This window comes from Protopterus annectens, chromosome 5.part1 (assembly GCF_019279795.1).
Source record: "Protopterus annectens isolate FY-2018-M chromosome 5.part1, PAN1.0, whole genome shotgun sequence".
NCBI lineage: Eukaryota > Metazoa > Chordata > Ceratodontiformes > Protopteridae > Protopterus > Protopterus annectens.
In genome coordinates, this window is record NC_056736.1 from 681,790,255 (window position 1) to 681,806,651 (window position 16,397).

A 16,397-nucleotide genomic window follows, 5' to 3' on the forward strand; every position below is an offset into this window, starting at 1 on the left:
TAGTTATTTATATTTATTTGCATTTGTTTAGAGGGATGGTCCAGCTGAGCCAGAAGTGCCCATGTTCAGTGGAGTCCCAGGGAGAAAAGCCATGTGCTGTCTCCCGGGCAGCTGTTTTAGGAATGCATTCCATGTAGATTAGCAAGGCTGTTCCTTGTACATTGTAGTAGTGAACACAGTTAAAAGGCCATGTTCAACCATCACAGTAGAAGTAAATACTGGGAAGTGTGGGGGTGATGCAGGGATGGGGGGGTACTTGTGTGAGTGTATGTGGGGGGTGCATAATGTAGGGATGGGAGGTGTGTGCGTGAGTGTATATGGGAGGGGTGCATAATGTAGGGATGGGAGGTGTGTGCATGAGTGTATGTGGGGTGTTACATAATGTAGGATGGGAAATGTGCGAATGAGAGTATGTGGGGGACTGCATAATCTAGGGATGGGAGTTGTATGCATGAGTGTATGGGGGGACTACATAATGTAAGGATAGGAGATGTGTGTGTGAGTGTATGTCAGGAGCTGCATAATGTAGAGATGGCAGGTGTGTGCGTGAGTGTATGGGGGGGCTACATAATGTAGGGATGGGAGGTGTGCGAGTGAGTGTATGTCGGGGCTACATAATGTAGAGATGGGAGGTGTGTGAGTGAGTGTATGTGGGGGCTGCGTAATGTAGAGATGGGAGGTGTGTGCATGAGTGTATGTGGGGGCTGCATAATGTAGAGATGGGAGGTGTGTGCATGAGTGTATGTGGGGGCTGCATAATGTAGAGATGGGAGGTGTGTGCATGAGTGTATGTGAGGGCTGCATAATGTAGGGATGGGAGGTGTGTGAGTGAGTGTATGGGGGGCTATATAATGTAGAGATGGGAGGTGTGTGAGTGAGTGTATGTGGGGGCTGCATAATGTAGAGATGGGAGGTGTGTGCATGAGTGTGTGTGAGGGCTGCATAATGTAGGGATGGGAGGTGTGTGAGTGAGTGTATGTGGGGGCTGCATAATGTAGGGATGGGAGGTGTGTGAGTGAGTGTATGTGAGGGCTGCATAATGTAGGGATGGGAGGTGTGTGAGTGAGTGTATGGGGGGCTATATAATGTAGAGATGGGAGTTGTGTGCATGAGTGTATGGAAGGCTACATAATGTAAGGATGGGAGGTGTGTGACTGAGTGTATGTGGGGGGGATGCATAATGTAGGGATGGGAGATGTGTGCGTGAGTGTATGTGGGAGCTGTATAATGTAGGGATGGGAGATGTGTGTGTAATTGTATGTGGAGGCTACATAATGTAGTGATGGGAGTTGTGTGTGTGAGTGTATGGGGGGGCTACATAATGTAGAGATGGGAGGTGTGTGAGTGAGTGTATGTGGGGGGCTGCATAATGTTGGGATGAGAGGTATGTGAGTGTATGTGGGGGGCTGCATAATGTAGGAATGGGAGGTGTGTGAGTGAGTGTAAGCGAGGGGCTGCATAATGTAGGGATGTGAGATGTGAGATGTGTGAATGAGTGTATATGGGGGGGCTGCACAATGTAGGGATGGGAGGTGTGTGTGTGAGTATATGTGGGGGGTTAGATATGTCAGTGTGTGTCTGTCTAAGAGATAGAAGATGGAGTAGTGAGCAGTTAGGTGAGATAGGTGTATGTGTGTGTGTGTGTGTGTGTGTGTGTGTGTGTGTGTGTGTGTGTGTGTGTGTGTGTGTGTGTGTGTGTGTGTGTATATGTATACATGATGTCCATCTGAGGGTAATACAGGAGACAGAAATTATCCTACTTTAAGTGGAGGCAAAGTAGAGAGACTGTTTCTGGAAGGCATAGCAGCCTGTCAGAGCACTAGTGTGTTTTCTTTCCATTTGCTCAGATGTAGTATATTGCAGGTGTGCATGTTCAGACAATCTAACACACCTTTTTTGGATACTGGCATGTATAAATATAATAGGATTTTGGCTAGATTCTAAAACTAATGATTTAAAGTCAAATGTACATATCACAAATAATTAAAATGTTTAAACGTAGATCATTAACTATCCGTCCGTCCATCCGTCCATCCATCCACAGCCCCTTTTTTCCCATTTTTGCACATGGGGTCAGGGTGTCATTTCAACAGTGACAATCTTCTACAGCCAGTACTAGCACCACAAGGCAGCTAGCTCTGATGTGGTTGTTCTTACATACACACAGTCAGGCACTCACACCTAAGGCCAATTTAGAGTATCAAGTCCACCTCTGCATGTCTTTTGAATGTGATAGAAAACTAGAGCATCTGAAGAACATCTATGTGTGTACAGGAAGGACATACAGACTCTACACAGAAGGCACCCCATATGAGGACCAAACCACAGAATTTCTTGTTGGGAGGTGACATTGCTAACTGCTGAGCCCTATAAAACTGAAATTTGATGGTAGCATTACTGCGCAGAATCTTCAAAATAAAACTTGCCATTTTCCATATGTTCATAAGTTTATAGGTATTTACTAGGATAATGACCACAAGGGCCTTTTTATGCCTAGCCATACATCCCAAATCACTTTCAAGTTCTGATACCCTTGATAAGTATAAGCAGGGTTTTGGGAGATGAAACATTTACAAGCAGGGGCCTGGGAGATGAACCATTTACATGTTGCCTGTTTCCATTAGAGACATAGATGCCAAATCAGGGATGAATTTCCTGTTCCCCATCCAATTGTCCAAGTTGCACTTGAATTGGGTTGGGGAAACTCTGCTTCACATGGATGGGGAGCCTGTTCCATAGACAGTGTAGTCTCTGGGATACATATCTGTCTCTCCAGCAGGTCCTGTTTATATCACAGGCAAGGTTCAAGTCTTTAGAATGGGTAAATCTGGTGCTGTTTGTTTTATGGATATGCAGGAGGTCCATCAGAGTGGGGTCTGACAATGCTCTGCATGCCAGGCATAGCTCTCCCCTCAAAAGCCTATAGGATACAGAATACAGGGATAGAGCCTCGAGGCACTCTGCATAGGAGATATTACTTATGCCCTCTATTCTTTTAGTGAGGAGCATTTGTGGATGTTCCAATTGTTGAATATTCCTGGTTAGGTACATACCAAAGGGGGCATTGTACTCCATTCATAGGAAGCCATTACCCCTATTACATTTGCACTAAATTAGTATGTTATGCCATCATTAGGTTGTTTATACCAGCGATAAGTAGTACAGCAGAACAGTATCAATATTTCTGATAAACTACACATTTTGATGCAGGAAATGATTTTAAAGAACTGCGCCTTATAGAATGCTTACCTGCCTAAAGTAGAAGTTAGGTTGGCATCATTTTACTTTTTCTGTCTCTCTCGTTCATACCTCTCAACATGAAAACATCAAAAGTCTAGATGAACACCCATGAAAAGTAGGTACAACTGGACAAAAATCGGGATGATGATTAACATAACATTTCCATACATAACCATGTAACCCCTCCCACACCAAATGGAATTGTGGGATACCAACATGAAGCTCGAAGTCACTAAATAACAATAAATAACGGCAGACATTTGAATTTCAGACTTCATATCCCTCAGAAAATACATAATAATGATAAACCTGTTATTCTAGCAACTATCAGAGTTTACAGGAGCAGTATGTAAAATCTGTCGCTATTTACGGGCCTTCGTCCTGCCATTATTATTATTGGCTTTGTTCAGATTTCTTGCTCTGAGAGATTGAGAGGTATGATCAGGTATGATTTAACTAAATGACCCACAATCTTTATCAAGACATTTAAAAAATAATTCCTGGGTTGAATGGGGTTGGCTTACCTTGTTTGCACTCTACAGGCTCTCTAAATGACAAGTGGATGTCCCATCTTTCACCTGTAAGTAAGTCATTTTTGATGAATGCATTGGTCCCTTCCACTTGCTCTGTTAAATCCAAAATCCTCAGACTGTTACGTCTCACTCTATTGTGCCCACTTTAACTTCTAACTGCAAGTCTGTAATATTTTTAGAGTGAGTGACCATAAATCTTCCTGTCATTTTTACAGCATAATGAAAACAGAATCTGGGAATGATCAGATAGCACACACATCTTCTTGCAACAACAGTGTCCACCATCATGCAATACTACCCTTCGGCATTCCAACTTACAAATTAGACCAACCTTCCAGATGACGTGACTATGCCACTGTAACAGACAAACAGAACAGTTGTATATTACTAACAGCAAGTCTGCACTGTTGAAACTATTGAAAAACTGGACAGCCATGAAAATATAAAAAAAGGGGGGTAGTATATCACAGAATCTCACAGACCAACCAGTTCAGCAACTAAATCATGCAATCTACCATAGAAAGCAACTGTACTCGTTAGTATGTATTTGATACAGTGCTATCTTTTCTAATTAGATGCTATTAATATAAGTTAGTGAATGCAAATTATTTATGAACACACATAGATATGCACAGGTACACACAAAAAAGTGTTGATTTCTTTCCATTCAGTTTTCAGAAGTAACGACTCCAGTCCACCAGGTTTATCCTGAATAGACTAACACCTGTACCTTTACCACCATTTCCATTAAATAATCCAAACCACCAGTGCACATTTTGTAATTCATGCTTTTCTGCCAGTAGAAACAGCAGAAAAATGTGTACAAATATATTTCAGCACTAGAAATGTAAATTATCATTAAACACCGAGCCAGCTGTCTTTTTTCCCCAACACTCCCAAAATGTTAACTGAGCTTGTACAAAATAATACAATCTAGAAAATGTACAGGCTCTAATAAATACCTGTCCCAGTTGTACATTACTTGCCATGGAGTGTCCGAGTTAAATGCTGAGGATGACTGCTCCATTTCCTCTGAGACAGCCCACTGCCCTGTCACTCTGTGGGCAGGCCAGGTGAAGTATGCTGTGACTGATCCAGGGACAACAGCAGCCATATCGTAGGCAATGTTATTAGACTGATGCACTAGCAATGTCCCCCATGGTTTGAAACTCCCACCCAGTCTCTGAGTCCGACAAGCAGTCAGAAACTGCTTCACAAAGCTAATGTCATCAGGCATGCCCCTGCACGTGATGACATCAGCAACACATTCGTCCAAAAAAAAATTTTGAAAAAACAAAATGGGAAATTTGGAAATTAAAGGGGCCACTCGGGAATTCGTGACACCCCAATATTTTGCCCTCAAAACCAGTATTTACTGAGGAATTCGGTATGGTTGAGAGGTATGCTCGCATTACATTTGCATTGAATCTATTTATTTATTTTTTTAATGTGCCCAATCTGACTATTATTTTTTCTTACTAACATCCAAATGATTGATATTATCTGTCTGTACTGATGATAGAACTAATCTGAGCCCCAGTAACCATGGTACTTTATCAAACATTTGCCATCTTTTTTTTCTCTTTTCAATTTCAGGTCTGTTGCTGAATCCCTTAAAACTGGTGGTACTGTTGAACCAGAATACTTTGACCAGGTCACCATCTACTTCAGTGATATAGTTGGCTTCACTACCATCTCTGCACTGAGCGAGCCAATTGAGGTTGTTGACCTTCTTAATGACCTCTACACATTGTTCGATGCTGTTTTGTGCAACCATGATGTCTATAAGGTGAGACAGTGCTGGAAAAAGCCATGTAATGGATTATAATACAGGACTTTATTTTGGCACAATAGTTAGAACTAGTAGCTTCTGAAAGCTCGCAAGTTTCAACAGAGATCGCCGTATGGAATATTTCCCTTTACTGCAATGTAGTGCGATCTCGGAGTTGTTATATTTAAGTAGTGGGGGGTGTGGGGGATGCAGGAGGGCATTCAGGTAAGTTTTTTTGTTTTTTTTAAATGTTTTATTATTTGTTGGAAGTTTTAAAACTTATCTCATATATTGTGTCGATCATATAAGAGTCGAAGTTTTATATCTTCAAGCATATAATATAGACCCGATTAGTTAGCCTAGCTATACTTTTATTTTCTATGAGATACAAAAAGATAGAGGAAAGAAACTTTTCCCTGTTTTAAATCTCCTGTTTAGTAATCTGTTAACCTTTATGCACTGACTACACCTACCTGGCACCTGTCCCCACCCTGCAGGAAATCCCTTAAAAGGATTACAGGTTACTGAATTTAGCAGCAAGATGTTCCATACATGTTATAGGATCATAGGATCATAGAATCATAGGAGGTTACTAGGCTAATGACCTTAGAGCCCTTACAAGCCTAACCAAGTTTTACCCTTATTTCCATAATCAGTACCTATTACCCCTGTCCAAGTGGGATATAGATTGAACCCCTGAGGTGAATTTAAGGTTACCCATCCAATCATCCAGATTGTGTTTAAAGAGGTCAAATGAGGTGCTCTGCTTGACATGAAGCAGGAGTCTGTTCCAAAGGTGTGGTAATCTCTGGGAGACAAATCTGTCCCTCCAGCAGGTTCTAGTAATGTCACATACCACGTTAAAGCCATTAGAGCAAGTAACCCGTGTACCATTTGACTTACGGATATGCAGCAATTCCAATAAAGCAGGGTGAAATATTTCCTTATATGCAAGGCAGAGATTACCTCTGAGTAGTTTGTATGAAACAGAATAAAGTGACAGTGATTTCAGACAATCTCCAATTGCTGCAGGTGTTTGGAAAGGTACATACCAAAAGGGGCGTTGTACTCAATTATTGGCCTGATGAGGAAAGAGTAAAGGGAGGTTATAACTTCTTTTTTTCTGGAGGCAATGCCCTTACTTATGAGATGAGCAATATAGAATGCCCTTCTTACCACTGTGGAGACATGGTGATCAAAAGTAAGGTTGCTGTCAACCTGTGTGCCCCGTTCTGTCACCACTGACTGCATACTTGTGTTGTTATTGATGTGGTAGTTAACAGGAACATCACCCTTACTGAAAGGGATAATACATTTTTTTGCATTGAGTTTAAGCCAATGACTTTGACAAGAGTCATTTGTTTGTGTAAGACCCTCTTATAGGGTATTGAGATCGTTTGGAGATTCTATGACCGCTCCCAGTTTGCAGTCATCAGCAAACTTTGTCAGTCACAGACCTTAAGTTTTAGCTTGTACTTTGGTGAAATAAATTCAAAACAGTAGAGGTCTCAAGACTGATCCCTGTGGAACACCGCTGGTTACAGGTCTGCTGTTGGAGGTGGGTTCCCCTATTTTAACTATATGGGTTCTATCAATTAGTCAGTTAGTAACGGATGTAATGATATACAGGTTGATACCTGACTAGGTGTGTTTGTCAATTATGCCTGAGAGGGGGATAGTGTCAAAAGCCTGAACTAAGTCTAGGTAGGCTGTATGCACAGATTTCCCCCCATCAAGGGACTTGGTGACTGTCTCAAAGAAGTCCACTAGGTTTAACAGGTATGATCTCCCTTTGACAAATCCAAACTGAGTAGGGTCAAGTGTTCAGAGGTTACCAATATATGTGTTAATAAGGTCTGTGTTCCCTGGCCTTGCTGATAAGGCTAGTAAGGCTAATAGATCTATAGTTCCCAGGGTCAGTGGAATCACCACCTTTGTGCAAGGGGATAACGGTGGCCTTTTTCCATTCAGCTGGGACGAAGTTAGTGCTTAGAATATGATTGAAAAGAGTACTCAATGGCGTTGCTAATTATTTTTGAGCCCATGTAGGATGCAGCCTGTGATGTTATCAGGTCACATGGATGCTATGTTTTTATGTGTTTTCTCAGTAACACCATTTTACCTAAACACTGCTGGTTCTCTGTTTCGGTCCATTTCAAATGCTCTCTATATTTGCTTTGCAATAACTTCATCTGCACTTTATGTTGGCAATACAAATATAACAGGCAGAAAGCACATCATAGCACTTGGCAAAAATAAAATGGTGACTTTGCCCCCAGTAAGCATACACACATAAGTAGGTGGCTGTAAGACTATTTAAGCATAGCTAATTTCTCTGACTAAGAATTAAACCTTCTGCCTCTTGACTGTGAGGTAAACACCATAACCATTGTGCCAACCATGCACTCTGTACTGCATGTAATGCAAAGTGGCAAACTAGACTGACACTAGATAAAGAAGAGAGAGCAGGAAGTGATGGTATAAAGCACAGGTGTATGACAAAGCTTCTGAGGAAATACTAGCTAATAAAAGGCCATTACTGGAAATACATTCATGAGAATAAACTGTACTACTGGCAAAGAAAGGGTACTGGTTGACAACAGCAGCAAAATAAGTCAGTAAAGACATGCTGTCACATGGGGTTGAGGTGTCATGTCAACTGTCACCATTTGACATTTGTAACAGAATCGCATGTAAAGATATATGGAGAACAATACTATACAGCCCAGTGAGACGATGAACCCCATGCTAATGGGCATATGGCCCTTTTCAGTAACATAGCACTCCAACTAGAGATCTGCTCAGGTGAATCACCGTAGAGACCTGCACATATAAAAGCACTGTAAGCAGAAAACACAAGAGCAGCACTGCAACAAATCACATTCCAGAAATATCATGAGATGCCCTCTATCCTGTGTCACAATAACAGATAGAAAACACTTCTGACTTCTGCAGTGGCACTTGTGTTAAGTGTACTGTGTCTGGTAGATTGCATAACTGGTAAGGGGTTCTAATCTCACAGCAGTTAATTTGTGTGTGTGTGGAGTTGTGTAAATATGACCTGACCTACTGCTGGCCTCAATAAAGTAATAGCCTGGAGTTAATTTTTAGGGGGTGGATTTGGCATAATAGGTTCAATCGTCACCTCATAAACACAAGGCATGGAGTTTGATTTTGGTCTCAGGTTATTGGCTAGGCTCAAAATGACCCTTCCAGTCAGCCTAGTGTTTACCTATGAACTTAGGAAGAGGGAAGGCCCTTAGTTAAGGAAAAATGCATACTAAGTAACAAGAGGTGAAACTTGTAATGCACATAGTAAGATCCATTAAAAGATGGATAGATTGTGTGAGAGAAAACATACAACAGCCAGTTATGACGGACAAAGAAGTTAGGAGAGTGGCTTTGAATTGATAGAGATGTATAAATCCAGCCTAGTGCTCATCTCTTCCTCTTCTTCCACACTAGCGTCATCATCTTCTTCTGCCACATCTCACTCCTTCACAGCCTACAAGATCCTAATGTCTCTGCTAACTCCTCCTCTGTTTCTATACCATATCCTTAAACTACTGCTCAGCTGTAATGCCTCCATCCGTACCTCTCTCACTATCGTTCTGCATCACTAACTCTCCTGCTATTATTTTCCTAACTGAAACCATTTTATTTTTCATGTACTGCAACAACCGATGTCGTACACTGTACTACCTACATACTACTTTTGTACACTTTATCTTCACATAGACTATGTATATGTTGTTAGAATGACTAAAATTGTTTATAATGATATAACTCTATAGAATTATCCAGAAGTGTAGTATATCTTGTAACCTAGTTTACATTCCATCAACTTATTTGCGTATAGTATTCATCAAGTTACTTGTATTGTTTTTGGACTATAATGTATTTGCACTGTATGTGGAGCTTTTCTTCCCAGGCCTGTAAATGCGTTCTGTAGACCCAGTTGGACTACCCCAGTAAACAAATGTCAAATGTCAAATAAATAAATGTCAAATGTCGACAGTTGATATGACACCTCAACCCCATGTGACACCGTAACTCTGGGGGAAAAAGGAGGTTGATGATGATGGTGATGGTGATGATGATGATGGTGATGATGATGATGGTGATGATGGTGATGATCATGATGACGGTGATGATGGTGATGGTGATGATGGCGATGATGATGGTGATGATGATGATGGTGATGATGGTGATAATGATGATGATGGTAATGATGATGATGGTGATGATGATGGTGATGGTCATGATGGTGATGATGATGATGATGGTGATGATGATGATGGTGGTGATGATGATGATGATGATGATGGCAATGATGATGGCGATGATGGTGATGGTGATGATGGTGATGATGGTGATAATGATGATGATGGTGATGATGATGATGATGGTGATGATCATGATGATGGTGATGATGATGATGATGGTGATGATGATGGTGGTGATGGTGATGATGATGATGGTGATGATGATGATGATGATCATGATAGTGATGGTGGTGATGATGATGGTGATGATGATGATGGTGGTGATGATGATGATGATCGTGATGATGATGGTGATGATCGTGATGATGATGGTGATGATGATGATGATGATCATGATGATGATGATGGTGATGATGATGATGATCATGATCATGATGATGATGGTGAGGATGATGGTGATGATGATGATGATAGTGATGATGATGATCATGATGATGATGGTGATGATGATGATGATGATGGTGGTGATGATGGTGATGATGATGGTGGTGATGATGATGAGTGCAGTTTTAGAGTTAGGGAGCAAGCACTTCTGTTAGGAACCAGGTGGACATTTTTGGATTAGTGTTAGGTAGCGATAAGGCTACATACTTTAACAGAGGGGCTTGTTGAGAGTGATTAGTAATTGAGTAAGATCAGGGTAGTGGGAGACAGGGCACCTGGCTTTTAGAGCAAGTTGCAGTAGGCATGTGTGCCGTGACCTATTAGCACATGAGCAGTTGTAGTATAAATTTACTACCCTGTCCTTGGCAAGCAAGGACACGTTAATGACCCTGTAATACACCTGCAGTACCATCCTATTGTGCACAACCACAATATTTCTATGCTGCACCATTTCCTGTTACATCTAGTTCCTGAACACCTTGTCCACTGTATCTCTCTCTAGCAATGTCTTGAACTGGGAGCATATAGCCTATGTCAGAACCAGTGTCCAATGGAGTGAATGTGTCCATGCTTTACCTTCTTTTGGTGTGATAACAGAACCAGTACATCTGTGGGAATATGCAAAGATCAGTGTGAATACACAACTGCCCATGTTAGACAACACTCACCATTTTACTAAAAATACCACATCCATGGGCCCATCCAGTTTCCATGGATACCTAATTAATGCCACTAGACATGCCCCTTATGGTACTTAGTTCTAGAAGCCTAACAAGAGACAGTGAGGAAGTAGTCTGTGGCCTCATGGTCACAGAATAAAGTGAGTAGATGGTTAACAGGTGTATAGCTGGCAAGAAACCCTACAGCAGTAATTTTATTTACAGTATGACGGTCAGACACAGTATGACCCTGAGGTTTGAAAAAAGCTGAAGTGATGATCCTGTACAAAGGCTATCCTACCACAGAGCCTGGGAATTACAGCCTAACTAGCCTAATTTGCAACATCATAAAACATACAAGGGGGTTAGGGGTTGAGAGCTGCCATAACATTTGGCATGGTTACATTATAAACACAAGGTACAAGGTTTGATTCTCATGACTGAGGAAAATTAAATAGACTTAAAACACTCTAAGAAGACACTTAGCTATAAACCTGCATTTATCTTCTTAAACTATGGTAATAAAATGTTCACACAATATTTTATTAAGATCAGGTCATGTTGCCTGGTGGTTAGCACTGAGGGTTAAGGCTGGGACATGTAGTGCCTGTGATGCAGGGCTTGATTCCCTCAGCTCTTATTTGCCTATGGTGTCAACTTGAGCAAATCAATTAACCAGGCAGTGCTTTTGGAAAATTGGGAATTTGGGCTAGGCTCTTCAATGGTCCACTGAACTGCAAGCCTAATGACTACCTATGAACCTACATCTAGTTCGTTTGGAAAACATCTTTGAGACAGTAGACAGTAGCCATTTAATCCACACGTGATATCTGGAACTGACCAAGCTCTTCAACACTGTACCCATTACTGGTATTGTAAACAAACTAAAAGAACTAAAGGTTTACCCTTCCATGGTAAAATGGATTGCAAACTGGCTGATGGATAAAACTCATTCAATTAAGATAGCAGATGCCAGTTCAGAAAATAAAACAGTAACCAATGAAGTAAACAAGCCTCAGTACTGGGACCCATCCTTTTTTGGTATATGCTTTTCTGACATCCATGTCATAAACCCTGACATATGGGTAACCAAATGTACCAATAACTGCAAGGTGGATATCATTGTACATTTTCTGCATTAATATGGAAATGCTTCAACAAGAACTAGTCCCTACAAACCAATGGTGTTCAGATAAAGGGCTCAAACTAAAAGGTCAGCAATGTCACATTTGGGAAACGCCTTTCAACTACAACTTGCACTCCACATGGACATGGTAGTCAGGGATTTTGTCATGTGAAGTGACACTTCCCTTATCTGCAGCCTCTATGTTGCAACAGTAATTAGGAAATCCTATTTAGCACAACTTATTTTCAAATGTACCTTATCTAGGTCAAAGTATGTTATTGTGTCTCTGTACACAGTCCTAATTAGGCCAATTGTTATGTAAAATGCTCCTTTTGACAATTACCTAGCCAGACTTATTCAACTAGAGAGGCCACAAAGTTTCTTGAGGGAAAGAAAAAAAGTACTGGCCCAAAAACCCTTAGCAACAAAGACAGACAAGACGTCCTATCCCTATAATCTCCCTTGTATAAGCTCCTGCATAAAGATGTATGCCTGGCATTGCATGCCAACAAAGATTCCACTCTAATGGATACTGTATACCTACACAAGACAAACGTCTACATAAATCTGGACCACAACTATAGACCTCCACCTACACTTAAAGAAAACATGCTGGAGGAATAGATTTATTACTCAGAGGTTACTCTGTCTGGAATAAACTGACCCTGCATTATAAGCAGAGTGACACCCTTCCCTCCTTCAAGATTAAACTTGAATATTGGATTTATACTCACAAGTCCATCCTACATCTGACATTTTTTCCTTACTGGAACTGGTTGGGGGGGGGGGGGTTATGTTTCAATGATGGGATTTTTCAAGGTGTGCTTAGTCTTCAGACAAGCCTGCCTTATAATTCTTATAATCCTATAACTCTACTCTATAACTACTGTGACACTGTGCTAGAACGTGTTACATGTGGACAGGTGATCCACATATGGTGCCCCATGCCAGTGTTTGCCGACTGATCTACAGGCCCAGCATCTACTTCCATGTGGATATGCAGCATAGCCTCCCCGTGGTTGTCCTGGATCCCCACCCTCAAAATGAATCTAAAATGTCCTGCCTGTTTTCTGTGGTTTGTACAGTTGTCATCCCAAAGGACTACAGCCTGTTGTGCTCTGTACAATGAATTATGGATGGATGTCTCACACTACTGCAACAGCAGCTCTTCTGCCTGTTCTCTGTGGCCTTTCTAGTTGGAAAGGTCACCCCCCATGCACTGCCAAATGTCCTGCTTGTACCCTGTATCCTTACTATGTTGGCCACCTCACCCTAATATAATTTACCATATCTCTGACAGAACCATTGCTGTATTAAGACACAACAATTTCTGGGGTGTGACAACTGAGTGTGGCAGCCATGCACCCTGGAGTTGTCCCTGCAATGTGGTGCACATTTTCATAACGCCTACTTGCTGTCACTTTCCTTTTATGTCAGCATTCTCCTCTGTCCTCTGTTTTCTGTGGACCATCAGTTGCTGTAGAGTGGTCCCTTGTATTGCAACTACACTAATTATTAACACTGTAAAGAAGCTCTAAGAGTGGAAGTTACACTAGTAACGGGACAAAGTACAATGCGGTATGAATTACTCCAATAACACAATATGTTATTTGCTGTATTCCTCTTTGTGCAGCTTTGTTTGCCTTATGCACATGCATTGTGATCAATTAAGATCTAAGCAACTGTGTAGCCTGCCTGTGCCACTACAGACTTGCAGAGAATTAATGGCCATGGTCGTCTCACTACACAGTGGTCTGTTGTGGCTGTGCTCACTTATTTAGGTCACATAGGGTGTGCTTTCCTGTGTAGCTTGCCTGTGCCATTACAGACTTGCAGAGAACTAACGGCCATAGTTGTCTTACTACACAGCAGTCTGTTCTGGCTGTGTTCACTTATGTAGGTCTGATAGAGTGTGCTTTCGTGTAAATCCTGGCTGTGCAGTCATTGCTCTGGACTCCCAGTACTGTCTGCTCACACTTGGGAACTGACTGCTGCTTTTCTTATTGCATGGCTTCATTATGCAAAATTGTCCATAATATGCATACACTATACCAACACTTATGCATACATAATCACCACAGCACATGCACAGATTTGAACATGGTATTTATCACAATAGGATCAGATTATATTTCTTTCTGAATACAAATCCCAATTTACATTTTTATTTAAACAGTTCAAAGTTTCAGTTAGTAATTTTTTGCTTTCTTATCATAAATGTGTTCCCAGAAACATCATTCTGTATATAGGTTTCAATGTTCAGTCATTAATTTTCCCCTTTTAATGTAATAGTCGCTGTATTCTAGTATCAACTTGCATACATGATCTGTTACCATTCTGTGATTTTCTATTAATCATATATAGATGTTGTTATAATATTTGACCATTAATAAGTATTTTTATTTAATTCCCAATGTAGTAACTTTGTTTATTATAACTACTGTTTAAAAATTTAATGTATAATTCATTTAAATTTATTTTATTTATTCTTTGTGTAATAACTTCCTTATAAAGTCTCATAGACTCAGCAGTCTGAAAATTGTAATGTATGACCTCAAATGTCAGTTGTTTGTGAGAGATAAAACTCTGTGACCCAGATAACCTGAGACTGGTTAGCAGATCAGGAAGCTGGAAGAACTAGGGAACGGTGGGATACAGATGTGAGATTTACATCAGCACACTTGTCTGGAAGGTGGGTATTGGTGGCTCCGCCCAACCTGGTGATGTGCCATTCCAGGAGTTGTGGTGTAGGCCTCGACCCTAAGACCAGGCCTCATGGAAGAGAGATGTGGATTGGTCTATCCAAGCCAATGTATGGCAGCCCTTCCAGAGGCATGTCAAGATGCAAGTATAGTTGCATATTAAGGGGATGGGTTGCCCCTCTGTGGTGATGCAGGGCTCACATCACCACCACAGGATGAAGGACTGGCCCACATTCTCAAAAAAAAAAAAAAAAAGATACCTAATGGCTGCCACAATTTTAGCTCTGCAATTGGCTCTCACATCACTAGAAATGAATGGGCTAATGGCTCGCTCTGTAAGAGGAACAAAGAAACTGATGGAAAGCTGATGGTAGGTAGGTAGCAGGCCAAAAAAAAATCGGTTGTTTCTGGCCCACAGCAAGTCATTTTGCAATTTAAATATTTCCCAAGGTCTTTTTTTTCTTTGTTATGCAGAATCACTTAAACCCATTTTTATCAAAACATTACTCACTCAACTAGATATTCTGCCATCTTATTCATCATAAGACATTTTCCCCCTTCTCTCCCACAATATCCGTTACAACTTTTTAATAATTTCTGGTGTTTCTCATACAACTTTCACATGCAAACCAGCCTCTCTGCCATTTGTGTGTGTTTGTCTTAAAGTGCATTTCGGAGCAAAAGATTAATAGCTGGAGAGCAGAGCTTTGATTCCATATTTATTTTATTCACAGTTACTTTTGCTGCTGTTGATCTGATGTTTATTCCAGCACATAACGCCACTTCTTTCATCTCAAGCTGGAATATGAATACACATCTCCATGTGAACCAGTGCATGCACTAAACTTCAGGCATGTTCAATTGTTATGTGCATACAACATCTCTCTATGTATGACCTATTGCAGACTCTATACTTCTGGCATGCTTGTTTTTATTTAATATTTCTTAACTCGAAGGGGTGGTTTCATCCTTGGAACCTGTTCATTGCAACCTGACCCAGAGAGAGAGAGAAACTATCAATAGCAAAGTTACAATCTTATACCTATGTGCATTATATTCAACATAACAATAACCCCCCCCCCCCCCCGGTTCTGCAGAACAGTGAGATGTTACTGTACATTATTGTAACAAACTAACAGCCTTTACGGTCTACAACATATTTTTGCTGAATGGAGACAGAAAATTAGAGGCAAAGCAGCTGTAGCTAGTGAAGAGGTATAGAAAAAGAAAAATAAATAGTATAACTTAACAAAAAACATCAGATTGCAAGATTTCAGTTACATGGTTCAGCAGAGCTACAGTACGCTGGTCTGCAGACAGCAGGTCTACAACCAGCATTAGGAATACATCCAGATTTAGTGTATTGTATCTAAGGACAGCATGAGATTTGTAAACTTTATTCACCATTGTTACACTGGGGCCTGTCTTTAACTGGATGAGGGGCCCACAGCATGGGAACTGCAAATGTATTGTCAGGCAAAACAGAAGCAGGTAATAAATATATACTGCAAATGGAAAATAAAGGTTAACATTGGCATTTCAACTGCAAATCTTTTTTCAGAAAGATAAAAAGCAAAATTCTCACTTCACTAACACCCATCAACTTCTTTCAAAGATACCTGGGGTTACAGCAGAAAGTGTTTTTCTGTTTTCTACCAAATTACACTTCTCAGAAATATCAATGCCCAAAGTTAAT

The 16,397-nt window shown here is 40.8% G+C and overlaps 1 protein-coding gene across 1 annotated transcript in view; it reads left to right on the forward strand.

Annotated features, from left to right (window-relative positions):
* The window catches only part of LOC122803256 (retinal guanylyl cyclase 2-like), a 665,947-nt gene that overhangs the window by 569,679 nt on the left and 79,871 nt on the right, over positions 1-16,397 (forward strand). The window contains exon 13 of the mRNA XM_044072849.1: positions 5,370-5,562. Coding sequence (XP_043928784.1) covers positions 5,370-5,562 — 193 coding nt within the window. The remainder of the gene's footprint in view (positions 1-5,369; positions 5,563-16,397) is intronic.